We start from the raw sequence: 14,224 nt of genomic DNA, 5'->3' as shown, positions 1-14,224 counted from the left end.
ATAAGACAAAAAGGTGTGTCGCAAAGGGGGTCGCAAAGGGGGTCGTAATAACGTGACCCTATATATATATATATATATATATATATATGTATGGGTCACGTTCCGGATACCCCTATTACGACTCACATTGCGACACACCGTTTTGTCTTATATGGGCAAAAATGTTTGGAATGGGCTGATTTTTTGTGAGGATGATCTCTATGGTGAGGAGATCATCTTTGCCAAAAATCAGCTCATTATGAAACTTCTAGACCGTCCAATTTTTGTAAATCAATTTTGATGGGGTTAGAAGATTTGGAATGGGATGATTTTTTGCCAGGATGATCCCCTCATCACAGAGATCATCCTCACAAAAAATCAGCCTATTCCAAACATTTTTGCCCATATAAGACAAAACGGTGTGTCGCAATGTGAGTCGTAATAGGGGTCGTAATAACGCTGTCCTATATGTATATGTATGTGGGGTTCCGTAGACACATAAAGCTACAACGTTTTTGTCTTATATGATTAAAAAGGTTTGGAATGGGTTGATTTTTTGTGAGGATGATCTTTATGGTGAGGGAATCATCCTTGCAAAAAATCATTTCATTCCAAAACTTCTAACCCCATCAAAAATGGTTACAAAAATTGGACGGTCTAAAATTTTTCAACTTGTAAACATGGGGTTAGAAGTTTCATAATGGGCTGATTTTTCGTGAGGAGATTCCAAACATTTTTGCCCATATAAGACAAAACGCGTTGTAGCTTTATGAGTAGCTTTATGTGTATACGGATCCTAATCCTCTATATATATATGGATGGCGTTATTACGACCCCCATTATGACTCACCGTTTGTCTTATATGGGCAAAAATATTTGGAATGGGCTGATTTTTTGTGAGAATGATCTCTGTGATGAGGGGATCATCCTGGCAAAAAATCATCCCATTCCAAAACTTCTAACCCCATCAAAATTGATTTACAAAAATTGGACGGTCTAAAATTTTTCAACTTGTAAATATGGGGCTAGAAATTTCAAAATGAGCTGATTTTTGGCAAGGATGATCTCCTCACCATAGAGATCATCCTCACAAAAAATCAGCCCATTCCAAACATTTTTACCCATATAAGACAAAATGATGTGTCGCAAAGGGGGTCGTAATGGGGGTCTACGGAACCCGATATATATATATATATATATATATATATATATATATAGGGTAGCGTTCAATGGTTAACTTTTTGGCAAAACATTTTTCAAAACATGAGTTAGAAGTTTTGGAATGGGCTGATTTTTGGTGAGGATGATCTCTACGGTGAGGAGATCATCCTCACTAAAAATCAGCCCATTCCAAAACTTCTAACCCATGTTTACAAGTTGAAAAATCGTGGACCGTCCATTTTTTGTAAACTATTTTTGATGGGGTTAGAAGTTTTGGAATTGGCTGATTTTTGGTGATGATGATCTCCTCACCGTAGAGATCATCCTCACCAAAAATCAGCCCATTCCAAAACTTCTAACTCATGTTTTGAAAAATGTTTTGCTAAAAAGTTAGCCATTGAACGGGACCCATATATATAGGGTCGGGTTCCGTGTACTCATATATCTACAACGTGTTTTGTCCTATATGGCTAAAAGTTTCGGATTTAATTGATTTTTGGTGTGGATGATCTCCAAAAATTTTAACCACATCAAAAGTAATTTACAAAAAATGGACGGTCCACAATTCTTCAACTCATTAATATGGGGTTAGAAGTTTTAGAATTAACTGATTTTTGATGAAAATGATATCCTCATCATAGAGATCATCCTCACCAAAAATGAGTTCAATCCAAAAAAATTAGCTCACATAGGACAAAACACATTGTATATGAGTAGATATGTGTGTACATCCTAATCCATATAGGGAAATGTTCAGCACCCAACCATTTACCCAACAATTTGCCCAACATGTTTTGTTTTACATGGGTTAGAAGTTTTGGAAACTTTTGGTGAGGATGATCTCTACGGTTAGAAAATCATCCTCACCAAAAATCAGCCCATTCCAAAACTTCTAGCCCTATGTTTACAAGTTGAAAAATTGTGGACCGTCCATTTTTTGTAAACCATTTTTTATGGGGTTAGAAGTTTTGGAATGGGCTGATTTTTGGTGATGATGATCTCCTCACCGTAGAGATCATCCTCACCAAAAATCAGCCCATTCCAAAACTTCTAACCTATGTTTGGCCAAAATGTTTGGTGCTAAACATTTCCCATATATATATATTTTCAGATAAAAAAATATGTTAAAGGAAAAAAGAAAATTTTGTCATTTTTGCAGGGTGACGGACCTAGGGGTGTCAATGGATAGTCAAAAATTCGAATCTGATTCAAGTTCGAATTCGAAAAATCGGATATTATTTGAAAATTTCGAATATCGGATTCGAATTTAGATAGTTTATATATTCGAATCCTTATCGGATACTAATATTTTGAATCCAATAATATTCAATTCAAAATAATATATGATGTATATTATTTTATTTGATTAAATTTTTATATAAATAATATAATATAATATATATTATTTATTTATTTATTATATAAATAATATAATATATAATAAGTTTTTTTTAATAATGAAATTCCTGTAGGATAAGGAAAATTTTTATTTTTTTATATATACAAATTATTCGAATTCTAATCGGATATTATCCGAAATCCGATAAGATAATCATTTTTGAATTTGGATAGAGTTTTAGAACATCCATCGGATTCGGATTCGAATATCAAATAAAAATTTTGGATTCGGATTCAGATATTGTTGTATCCGAACTGATAAGTATCCGTTGACAGCCCTAGACGGACCCATGGCAGAAAAAGCTTTAAAGAGATATCCCAAATATGAAAGAAAAAGTAGGGACGTGAAATAAACACAAAAATGTACGTGTCATGTTGTGAAGAGAGTTCCTCTAAAATTTTGATTGTGGCCTGGCTGCTTGACCCAAGGCAGTGGTATCCCTTAATTCTTTAATGAGTCGTGATAATCTGAAGACCCCTCCAACATACGCCCCCATCACAGAACCGTAGATCATTTGCCTTGAGATACACAAGAAAGATTTATCTTTCTGTGTATCCCATAAAATGCAAATGATCTACGATTCTGCTAGGGGGCATCAGAAAATCTTTATTGTTCTTTCATTGAAGTTTGCTTAGAGGAACATTTGTAGATAGGTCCATCTTCACATCCCTGTGTGTCAAAGTTTGAGGAACAACTAAAAGATTGGTCCATCATCTCCTGGTTATTCTCTCTATGTGCACATCTTTCTCTATACAAAAACAATAAGAGAACAATTTGCCCTACATCAGACAACCATTGTATTGAAAAAAAAATATAATTACAAAATTGGGCATGTCACCATTTTAAAAAATATTGAAAAATGGCTGCTTCAGTATTTTTAGCAAAATACATGGGAGTTTTCCACCAAATAATTTTTGGAATGTTTGTGCTTGATTTTAGATACTATGGCATAAAATGACGTTAACTAGAAAAATAGAACTCCCTATAGTAAAACATCTGGCATTTGGGTATCTAATCCAATCAACATCAAAATAAGCCTTGATTTTAGGTTTAGTTGGATCTCTAGCATATCAATCATCTGTTGATATCTTGTCAATGGAATTGTCTTGTAATTTGCATAGTTTTAAAATGGGTAAATTCCCAAATAATTACCCAAGTTTTTGGTATTTCCGAAATGTTGCTAAGAGTTGACACAATTAACACGTAACGTTGACAAAATGTTACAAAATTGTCAAACATTACTTGATGACTTTGTCAATATTAGCAATATTTCAGAAATACCCAAAAACTTTTGTGATTATTTGGGAATTTACCCTCTTAATATTGTTGTTAGCTCAATTGGATTTGGAGCTGACTCACGAATGAAACTCGATGAAACCAATTCATCGAATCAACTATGGGTAATTTCTTATTTGATTAATTTGGGTATATTTGATGCAGGAAACCAACTGGTTTGCCTTAATCTTCCTGCTCAAAAGTACTATTTCTATCCCTCAAATGTCCTCACTTCTTGTTGAATATGTCAATCAGTTATTGATTTCAATAGTTTAATTTCTTGGCCTTGGCAATTAAATTTTTTTGAGGGGATGCTTGTGTAAGTTGAAGATCCTTTTAATCCCTGAAAGTAACCAATGGCTTTGCTTTGTCAATGTTTATTGAAGATCAATTAATTGCCTAAGTCTATTTAAGGAGAAATGTATTTTTCAAAAAAGGAACAAATGAAAAAGAAAGCATTCATAGCACTTTTCTATGCAAATGAGTGTATCTTTGTATTACACTATTTTGTAACAGTTATCTAAAAGTTCCAATAAGCAAAAGTGCAATTAGAAAACACTTGCAAATTGCAATTTTCTAAAATATTGTTAAATTTTAGTTCCTAATTGGCACTTGCAAAGAATTTTAGGAACCAAAATTTTGTTCATGTAAAATAATAATATATCTATACAAAGTCCAAATTTTTTGTTCAAATCAGGCACAGTATGTAATAATTGGTCTCTCTCTCTCTCTGACTCGGAGGATGAGAGTTGATTCATTATATTTGTAGAAAGGAAGATTACGAGATTAACAAAAGAGGCAGCAGTAACAGAGGCTTGCCTCTATGGTTCTTGATTCAAGTGCAGAGCAAACAATAGAGAATTTCATATCAATCTACACAGGCTAATGGAAACACCAAAAATAATGTTCATTTTAAATGTCTCCGTTTCTTTTTTCTCTAATTAATTTTTATTTCTATTTCATAGGCATGAGTTTGGAGGAGAGACAGTGACAAGAATGAAGATAGATTATATAAGATTACTTTATTGTAATTTTTTTTTTATATCAAAAGTGGAGATATTTAGCTTTTGTATTAGGCTATGGACAACTTTTTTTTTTTTTTTCCTTTTCCCATCATTTTAATTGGTCGTGCTACTTTTTTGTCATGTAACTTGGTTTATGTTTTAGGATGCTTAATTTATGCTGGTGGATATTAATTGGTTTATAGTTGTGCCTTTATTTTTAGAAATTATATTTTATTTTTGATGATGGTAATGAAACCTATTTCCCTGCTTAAGATTAGAATTGAACAAGTTAGACAGATCATGTCAAGTTACTTATTTAATAAATGTGTCAAGTTCAGATTTAAATTTTGACACAATAATTATATAGATTTGGGTTGGGTAAATTTTCAGAATACCCATACGTGAATACCATACAGCCAAACCCATTACCAACCCTAATCTAGGCCATGACCTCTATCGGGCTGAGTTGTGTATGGGTCCTCGTAAAAATTAAGATTATCCAATTCTACATTGCAAAGCAAGGCCTACCATGCCTGGTTCTCGACTTTTTAAGTGATCATGCACAATCTTGTCACAAAGAACAACTACTCGCGACTTTCTAACAATATTACTTCCAAGCATATATAATGATACTAACAACAATTTTGGCTATTTTTGAGGTTTGTGGGCCTTGTTCCATCATGTCATCGAGCTCATTAAAAAATCCACCCCTATTTCTCATAATTCAAAAGAAGAAATGGATCTCTTAATTAATCGGGAAAACTTTCAACTTCGGAGTTAAAAGTATATTACCATGGACACCCACTTTAGCCCAAAGTAGCAAAATTGAAGGAAATATGACATGTTACGCAATCAGACTTGGACGGGACCAATCCAAGCACAATGGGTTGAAACCATCCTGGGATCTTGCTTGGGGTTATCTACTAAAGCTCCGCTTGGGGACATTATTGCCATCATCTAAGACCTTAGTAACCCTAGTTGAAAAACAACAAAAAAAAGAAGGAAATATTCGAGGTCAAACACAACTTCCAGCGACCACAACTAGTTTGGCAGGTCAAATGTTGGGAAATCTGGATTAAAATTACCATTCAGCTCAACAACCACTGTCCAGCCTTGCAAACCAAAAGGAGATGTAAGCAAACATAAATATAACAAATATGTTTCCAAGCTAAAACATAAAATCTCATGATCCTAAATAGTTTTAATATATCCTCAAGTATAACAAAAGAATCCAGTGACCATCTATCAAAAACAAGTCAGTCTAGACCATATCAAAGTGGGTTCAAACCACACAGGAGTTTAATAACTCACTTAGGAGATGAGAGAATCATTCAATGAAAGTGAGGCCAATTGATCAGTTGGACTGCTGGCCTGCTGTTGCTGCTGAGCAACATTCCTCAGAACTTCCATGGCCTCTGCAACTTTCACTTTCAAAGATTCGGGTGATTCAAGCAAATGCAAAACCTCAGTTTGGTCCATCTCCAAAAGCATGCCAGTTACCTTTGCCGCCATTTCGTGCTCCAGCTGATCAACCAGTGGATAAAGATTTTCTCCCAACATCTATATGCAACAAACAAACAAATACAACCATCATAAGTTTGTTTTACTTGACAAATACAGATAGCAATATTTTTCTATGAAACGTGCACTGTGAGTGTATGCCAGAGGGGAGGGGGGTTAATAGAAAAGAGAAAACACATACAGTCCTCTGCTCTACAGGTGTTGCATTTGCAAGAGCAGTGGCCAAAGCCCCTATTGGGAGAGGTGGTGGCATGGCAGTCTCTCCCATTGGCATGCCACCCATATCGTATGGCATGGGCATGCCTCCTGCAACCCCAGACATAGGAACATCAAACATGTTCCGGCCAGGAGGATAATGGTACATGCGTCCCCTTGGAATCATCTGTTACAACATTCATAAACAAACAAAAAAGTGAACATGCGCAATAATCAGCAAACAAAGAAACACAGCCACACCAACTTTTTCTAATGCCACCCCAAGATGTGTGATAAATCTTTGGTGATTTACATATGAATTGAGGTGACATTAGCAAATGTTGGTGTGGCAATAGAATCACTCAATTTTTTTGGGTCAAATTACACATACCTGCGGCGGAATTATGGGCATGGGTTGCTGGGTGTGTTGCACTGGTCCAGCTCCAGCACGTCTGCTCCCCTGACGTTGACCCTGCTGTTGGCCCATTGGCATAAAGAAGTTTGGCATTGGTGCACCAGGTCTCATTCCAGGAACAAGTTGTTGCTGATACCCAAACCCAGGCTGACAAATTATAAATTAACAGAAACAGGATTATTACCACCATGCAAAGGTTAATAAACATCATATATGTTAACAATACAGTGAAACAAATGCCTAATACAATTTTGAAACAGTACTAAATGCAGCAGCCAATTTTTATAGATCAAGTTTGAAGAAAGGGTGAAAATAAATCCAACAATAATTCATAAAAACATGTGTTTAAAAAAATTATTTCCTATTTGCATTGAAATAGATGCTTAAAGAAAACTCTACGAATAAAGAGTTATAGGGTCTCTCCAGGAAAACACAAATTTAAAACAAATGAAATTCTAGAAAATATCATTTACTATTGTTTAAATACATGTTTTCTGTTTATTGAGATACCAAAATTTGGAGTATTATCATTGCTTTAGGAAAACAAATACAGTTTCCATGTGGTTAAATGTCCAACGTAAGGCCCTACAACAAAAATTGCACAAAATACCAGGAACATAACTAGTTTAAACATGGGGTTTTACCTGAGGAGGGAGTATAGCAGGCGGGCCTTGACCATAAAATATTTGTTGTCCAAGACCTGGACCACCAGTGGGATACATTGGCATACGAGGAGCAACAGAAGGAGCCATTGCAACTGGCCTCATTTGAGAAAATTGTGCCTATATAAATATTTAGGGGAAAAACATTACTACTTTTACTTGAAGTGATACATTAAAGCATGCCGACAATTGCTTGGCATAAGTGAAGAAAGTGACTCATATAAGAAACAACTTTCAATTTACAATAAAATGGTTAAATAAACACTGAGAATATTCAATGAAGAATAAGAAAAAATGGCAATGGAGATTACGATAAATTATAAAACAGAACCAGCATTATTTGGTAAGAAGGCAGAAGCAGAAGTAAAATAAGCAATACAATAGCAGGAATTTTTTGAGTATTTCAAGACAGTAGCATGTCAAACAAGATATTCCGGTGAAATAGTAACGGCAACAGCATATAAATACGATGAAAGTTTAAACCAGAGAAGACATACGGGTGGGAATAAAGCATAATACAAGCATATAATAATAGGAACGGTAACAACAGCAGCATATAACCAAGAAGAATGTTATATGCCTAGGAATAACAACAATGAAGTTAGCTACTTCTAGAAACAATTCCATACAAGAGCAACAAAACAAATCCTAGTGGAATTTGTACAATTTGGTAAATGAAATATGATCCACAAAAACACGACAGGTACATAATTAAGTTAGCATCTTTCCATCAAGAAATTCATGGTTCAAATATAAATGTTTAGATATGTGAATCTAGAAACTTACCTGCAACTTTGCCCTTCTATCCTCTTTCTGCTGTGCAAGAGCAACATAAAGAGGTTTGCTAAAAACCATTTTTCCGTTCATTTCTGCAAGCTATAAAAATAAAAAGACAAAAATTTATCAAATTATAATCAGATTTTCAAAATGGCATACAACCATGGTTTTAAATGTCATCTAAGACCTCAGGATCATCCATGAACGAGAAGGATAGACAAGGCATCTGACATGTGCAAAATCTCATGAGACAAGCGCGATTTTACTAGGATGATATTTTGAAAATCTCTGTCAAGTCAGTAAAACTCATCCGAGTCAACTGGTATTTTGTATATTTTCAGTAAAATAATAACTTTTTTTTAATTTAAATATTTATTATCAAATTAAAATATGATTTAATGATTAAACATAGACGAGCTGACTCGTCCGACACAACTCAGTCTCGTCCAATAACAAGATTAAACGTCAAATCGAGCTTTGAAACCATGCATACAACAATATATAACCTTACCGCTCGATTTGCTTCTTCAGGAGTTGAGAAAGCAACAAATCCTGAACCCCTACTAATTCCATTTGGGTCTTGCATGACCTATTAAGAAGTTGGAACCAAAGCATTTTAGAGTAATGGCCAGAATATTAGTGCAGCTGATCACAAATAATTAAATCTTTAGGAACATTGTTAAATCTTAAGGAACATAGCTACAAACCTTGCATGAAGCAATTGTGCCAAACTCTGAGAACAATTCCTTCAGTTTATTGTCATCAATGCTATCATCTAAGTTCTTCACATACAAGTTCGCCCCTTGAAATTTGTCTACTGTCTTCTTTACACTTGGATCAAATCGTCCTTTCAGTTCCATTTCTCTTTCAGATTTTTTCTGTGCTTTCCCAACATACCACTCTTTATCATCAAATTTCTTTCCATTAAGTGCATCAACTGATTGAGCAGCATCTTCTGTATTCTCAAAGTTGACAAACCCAAAACACTTTGATTTTCCATCTACATCCCTCATCACTACTACACTAGTAATTGGCCCATATTCCCCAAAAATGTTCTTTAGATCTTCTTCTGTTGTTGATTCAGAAAGATTTTTTACAAAAACATTATTGAATTTTTCCTTGTTTATAGCAGTCTCCCTTTCCTGCCTACGAAGAAAGGGTCCAACAAAAACTGGCTTATCATTCAACAGCATTCCATTAAGCTTATCTATTGCATTTTGTGCTGATTCTTCATCCTCAAACTGAACAAATCCATAGCCCTTTGACTGGCCAGAAGGATCTGTAGCTATCTTGCAAGAGAGAATATTTCCAAATGAAGAAAATGTTTCATGCAGTGCTTTGTTATCAATCGCCTTGTCAAGATTCTGCCAAGCATAAATTACGTTTAATGGCTAGTCAAGAAACAAAAAACTCAACAAAAGCTATAATATATTTGAATCAGAAAAAGTTACCAAATTTTTTTTTTTTATCGATAAAAGATACCTTTATTAAGGAAAAAGTTACCAAGTAAACAGAATAAAAGAAATACCTTAATAAATATATTAGCAGTCCCACTCTTACGGATGCTAGGATCACGATGAGAATACATAATCCTAATGGGCTTGCCATTAAGAGGAGTGAAGTTTAAAGCATCCAATGCCTTTGCCGCTGTGACAAACATTAAATACGTATAAGAAATGGCAAGAGGGAGAGATGAAAAACTGTACACCCTTCTCTTACTACACGGAGATGTATCATGTTGAAGGATAGCATTAACAGGTAATTAATTTGTACAAACACAGGTAGTAACAGTCACTCAGCCAACCCAAATCTTTGGGATAAGGCCCTTGGCGGGTGATGATGGTTATAAGAAACAGTTATTCATATGTATAAAAGTGGCCAAGAGGGTATTTCTGTGGGATGTTTTGGACAAGAGTACAATGTCTGCATTAATACAACTTTTTTTGGGTTTGCATATAGTAACCATAATCCTGGTAACTGAATCCCAAATTTTGAAGCTTGCAACCACCACCATCTAAGGCAGAGAGGCAACATAAGAGCTAAATTCCGATTACATTAGATAGTAATAGTGAACTATTCACTGAATAAGTAATATTAGTTTACCTGCAAGTTGTTATTTTTTTTTTACTATTTCAATAAAATATGAAAGCCATTAAAACCCTAATTTTTATTTTGCTTAGGTCCATAAATGACCAAAGAACCTACAATTAACTATAACAAGTAGAAGACAAAATTGTGATCGCTTAAAATAATCTAAACCTAACAAAAGAAAGTATCAAAATAACAACAAAACCTTATCCCATAGATTTGGGCTGAGCTGCATGAATATTGTTCCTTATTCCACTATTAGAAGTGAGTTCATATCTACTTTCACTATCTCCATCCACGTTCTTTTGGGTCTTCCTTCCATTCTTTTAAGATCTTCAACTTGAATATTGCTTCTAACTGGGGCTTCAATAGGCCTACGTTGAACATGTCCAAACCCAATTGACTTTCTCTTGGCTTCCAAACCAATTGTTTACGAAGGAAGGATATGAACTTATAAATTCCTCTTTGTAGGCTCTTCAGAAACACAAAAAGAAGAAGCAAAGAGTGATAATGACCAAGAACTCTTGCTCTCACTATATTTGAGCTCAGAGCTTCAAACTTGCTTTTCCTTCAGTGATGAACACAAAAATGCATGTTAAATAGAAGAGGTTAGGATCTTTTCTTTTAACTCCTAACTAGGTATCTTAATGGAATATACCTAGAATTCAAAAGCTAACTAAACTTTAGAAAGTACACACCCAAGCTATGTCTTCAGACCTGTTCCCAACTGCACAAAGAGGTCAACTACATACCATTTTGACAACATTGATCGATCAGACAAAGTAAGCTTTGTCGCCTCTGTGGAGTGGGATGGATAGGATAATTTAGTACACCAAAGAGAAGTTGCTTGAAGATTATTATTCACCTAAAGCAAATAGGACACCTTCAAAACAGTAGTCTATCTCTGACATCTTGAAAATGAAAACTAGCAATAATAAACCCCCACAAATGACATAAAAAGGGGGAAAAGCATGAAAACCAAAAAGGTTATCCATTACTCCACTTCAACCTATAGCTTGCCCTGAAGTTGCTCGCATTCTATTTTCCATTATGATAAGAACAACATTAAGTCCACAAAATCCATTGAGTTACAGGACCAATCCCAACTAAAGAAGTAAATGCGGGCACTTCGATTCATTTAGAAGTTTATAAGGGTCAACCTAGGCCATCATACCAAATAGCTTGCCCCGAAGTTGCTTCGCATTCTATTTTCCATCATGATAAGTACAGCATTAAGTCCAAAAAATCCATTGAGTTAGAGGACCAATCCCAACTAAAGAAGTAAATGTGGGCACTTGGATTCATTTAGAAGTTTATAAGGGTCAACCTAGGCCATCATATTAATACAATCACAAAATGACCACAATATGAATGCAGTCCCACTCCATCTAATGGTCGTATACCAACCAAATAATACCATATGCAACCAAACTGAGTGCCTAAGGGCGCACTCCAAGGACAGACAAAATCCTCCTATTTTTTGTGAGAAATATTGTCAAGCATTTTGAATTCCAACCAAGTGCTCCAAAATTCAAGCCAATTTCTGACACACGTATTTAACAGATGTTATTTAATTATTTAAAAGTAAATACACAACACATGAATCAGTGAACATATATATGGTGATGTATGAAAACAAAACAAAATAATTCTAGATTGAATGAAGAATCGTGAATAGTTCTAATATCAAAACTTACACATTTCGATTACATGTCTAACAATTTTAACAGCATAATCGAACCCTAAACATATTTATGTGGATTTCAAAAGGGCAAATACATAGAAACTAAGAAAAAACGAAATCCAAACACAAATTCAACTAACCATCTTGAGTATTGTTATAATTAACATAAGCATAACCAAGGGATCTGCGAGTGCTGATGTCCCTGCAAACGCGAACCGACACGACCTGACCGAGTTGGCTAAACAGATCGTAGAGCTGCGAATCCGTTACATTCAATTCTAGGTCTCCAACATACAGAGACGTTAATACAAACTGGTTTCCACCACTATTCGCCCCTCCATTAGGAGCCGAGACAGGAATCTGGGGTTGAACTTGAACCTGAGACATTTTTCTTTTTCGGATTTTTTTTTTCTGATTTTTCTTTCAATCCTCTCTTATAAAACGAAACCCTAAGAGATGATAATCAGATCAGATCTACTTCTGATTCTAATCTGGAATCAAAGAAGATCACACCAGAGATTTTGACCAAAAACAACTACAAAGATAATCGATTTGATTGAAATCAAACGATGATGATGAAATGAGAGTAGGATTTCTAGGGTTTTAGTAAAATTTTGATTTTCTTTTCTGGATTTTTTTTTTCTTTTGAGGATGATAAAGGAGACAGAGATCGAAGATCCGGACGGAAGTACCGGAGATGACGACGAGAGAACAAAAGAGGGAGAGACGAGAGGGGCGGCTCTAACTGCACCGCACCGCCTATCTATGAACCGTTGCACTTATATAGTGAGGAAACCCTAGGTCATTTGGACATATTCCTATATGTTTTTAAATTGATGATATGCCCCTTGACATTTGTCTTTTCTTAAAGACTAATGAAAATTTGGCTTAGGATTCATTTGTTTTCACGGGAATATGGATTCCTTGGTAAATCTAAAATGGTCAATTGGAAGATAAATCTAATGGGAAAAATGATAGTCTCTGCTTGATTGCTCCTAGGAAAATATAAAAAAGAAAGTTTGGTTTTTATAGTTTTAAAATTCATCAAATCTGAAAGACAATTCTAAGGAAATAATGCAATGGAGCCAAATCTTTAATAGAAAATTCTTATTGAAATTGATGGATAAGCTGACTAATGAGCATAGAGGAAGATCCATTTTTTCATGAAGAGTGATGCGTTGGCTTTTAATGGTGTAAATCCAATGTCAACTAGAAAGGAACTCAAACGATGGTGTCATAACCGATGTGCTTGTTTCATTTCTAATGATTATTATTTTCATGATTCAGGCAATGATTGGTGATGGAGAAGAAGGTCAAGCACTAACCATGAGAGACATAAATGTCCCCAATTAGATATCAAGTTGTCGAGATTTGAATTTTGAAATTATGACCATATTTGGTATCATGGTAAAATATCATCAATTGTTGCACACACGATGGAAAATATGATAAATAGTGAGGTGCAGAGTGACTCTTTGTTTTTTATGTGTGTGGGTTGTGGAGTGATTTTCTCTCAGTCTTTAAAAGGGGTTTTTGTAGTTTTGAGTTTGGGACAAGCGTCACCGCACAGTTGGTCCAGGTGTATTGTCATGTAGGATATGAGTTGTTGATTCTATCTTCGAATTTCACACCCACGCCTCATTAATATTAATACTCAAGTTAAATTTATAATGTCTCAATATATTAATTACTAAGTTGATTTAATTTCACTGTTTTTGAGTGGGTGAGTCAGAGAATGTCAATCTCATAATTATTTTAATAAGTACTTGTAGATATCGCATTTGATACGAAGATTTAATTTATGAACAAGTTTTGATCACCTTAAATTTATTGTCTTCTTATGTCTGAATCGATTGATATGATCGTATGGTTGGTTACATTGTCTTTTAGATTCAATAACTCGCCAGGTTGATGCTATACTACACAACCTATGGTGAGTTTCCGACCTTTCTTATTTAGTGCTTACTTTTTTAGAATAAAAGTTATAATTTTTTCTTTTTTTTTACCAGAGATTGAAGGAGAAAACATTTAGGTCATTTCTTATTAGTCTTTCAGTATGAACCA

At 34.7% G+C, this 14,224-nt stretch overlaps 1 protein-coding gene and 1 long non-coding RNA gene across 2 annotated transcripts; one reads left to right on the top strand and one right to left on the bottom strand.

Annotated features, from left to right (window-relative positions):
- Positions 1 to 57: 57 nt before the first annotated feature.
- On the top strand, positions 58 to 5,016 carry LOC147403809 (uncharacterized). Its single transcript, XR_015177604.1, has 2 exons — positions 58 to 4,016; positions 4,780 to 5,016. It is a non-coding gene; the product is annotated as an uncharacterized LOC147403809 (long non-coding RNA).
- Positions 5,017 to 5,945: 929 nt separating this feature from the next.
- Positions 5,946 to 12,932, bottom strand: LOC147403808 (polyadenylate-binding protein 2-like). The gene is made up of 9 exons (XM_086439539.1): positions 12,301 to 12,932; positions 9,917 to 10,035; positions 9,096 to 9,752; positions 8,900 to 8,977; positions 8,398 to 8,487; positions 7,594 to 7,731; positions 6,926 to 7,096; positions 6,521 to 6,721; positions 5,946 to 6,378 (listed from the first exon to the last, which is right to left on the bottom strand). The coding sequence occupies exons 1-9, from the start codon at positions 12,545 to 12,547 to the stop codon at positions 6,130 to 6,132; spliced, it is 1,950 nt and encodes a 649-aa protein (XP_086295665.1). The 5' UTR covers positions 12,548 to 12,932; the 3' UTR covers positions 5,946 to 6,129.
- Between the last annotated feature and the right edge of the window lie 1,292 nt (positions 12,933 to 14,224).

This window comes from Akebia trifoliata, chromosome 4, assembly GCF_017979445.1.
Source record: "Akebia trifoliata isolate Shusen 1 chromosome 4, ASM1797944v1, whole genome shotgun sequence".
NCBI classification, from domain to species: domain Eukaryota; kingdom Viridiplantae; phylum Streptophyta; class Magnoliopsida; order Ranunculales; family Lardizabalaceae; genus Akebia; species Akebia trifoliata.
The sequence above is the reverse complement of the archived record's forward strand: the minus strand, read 5'-3'. Positions and strand labels throughout refer to the sequence as shown.

Coding starts and splice junctions, on each gene's coding strand:
- LOC147403808 (XM_086439539.1), bottom strand. CDS start 12,547: ATGTCTCAGGTTCAAGTTCAACCCCAGATTCCTGTCTCGGCTCCTAAT. Junction 9,753..9,916: donor CTGCTAATATATTTATTAAG/GTATTTCTTTTA, acceptor TATGCTTGGCAG/AATCTTGACAAGGCGATTGA. Junction 6,379..6,520: donor CACCTGTAGAGCAGAGGACT/GTATGTGTTTTC, acceptor TGTTGCATATAG/ATGTTGGGAGAAAATCTTTA.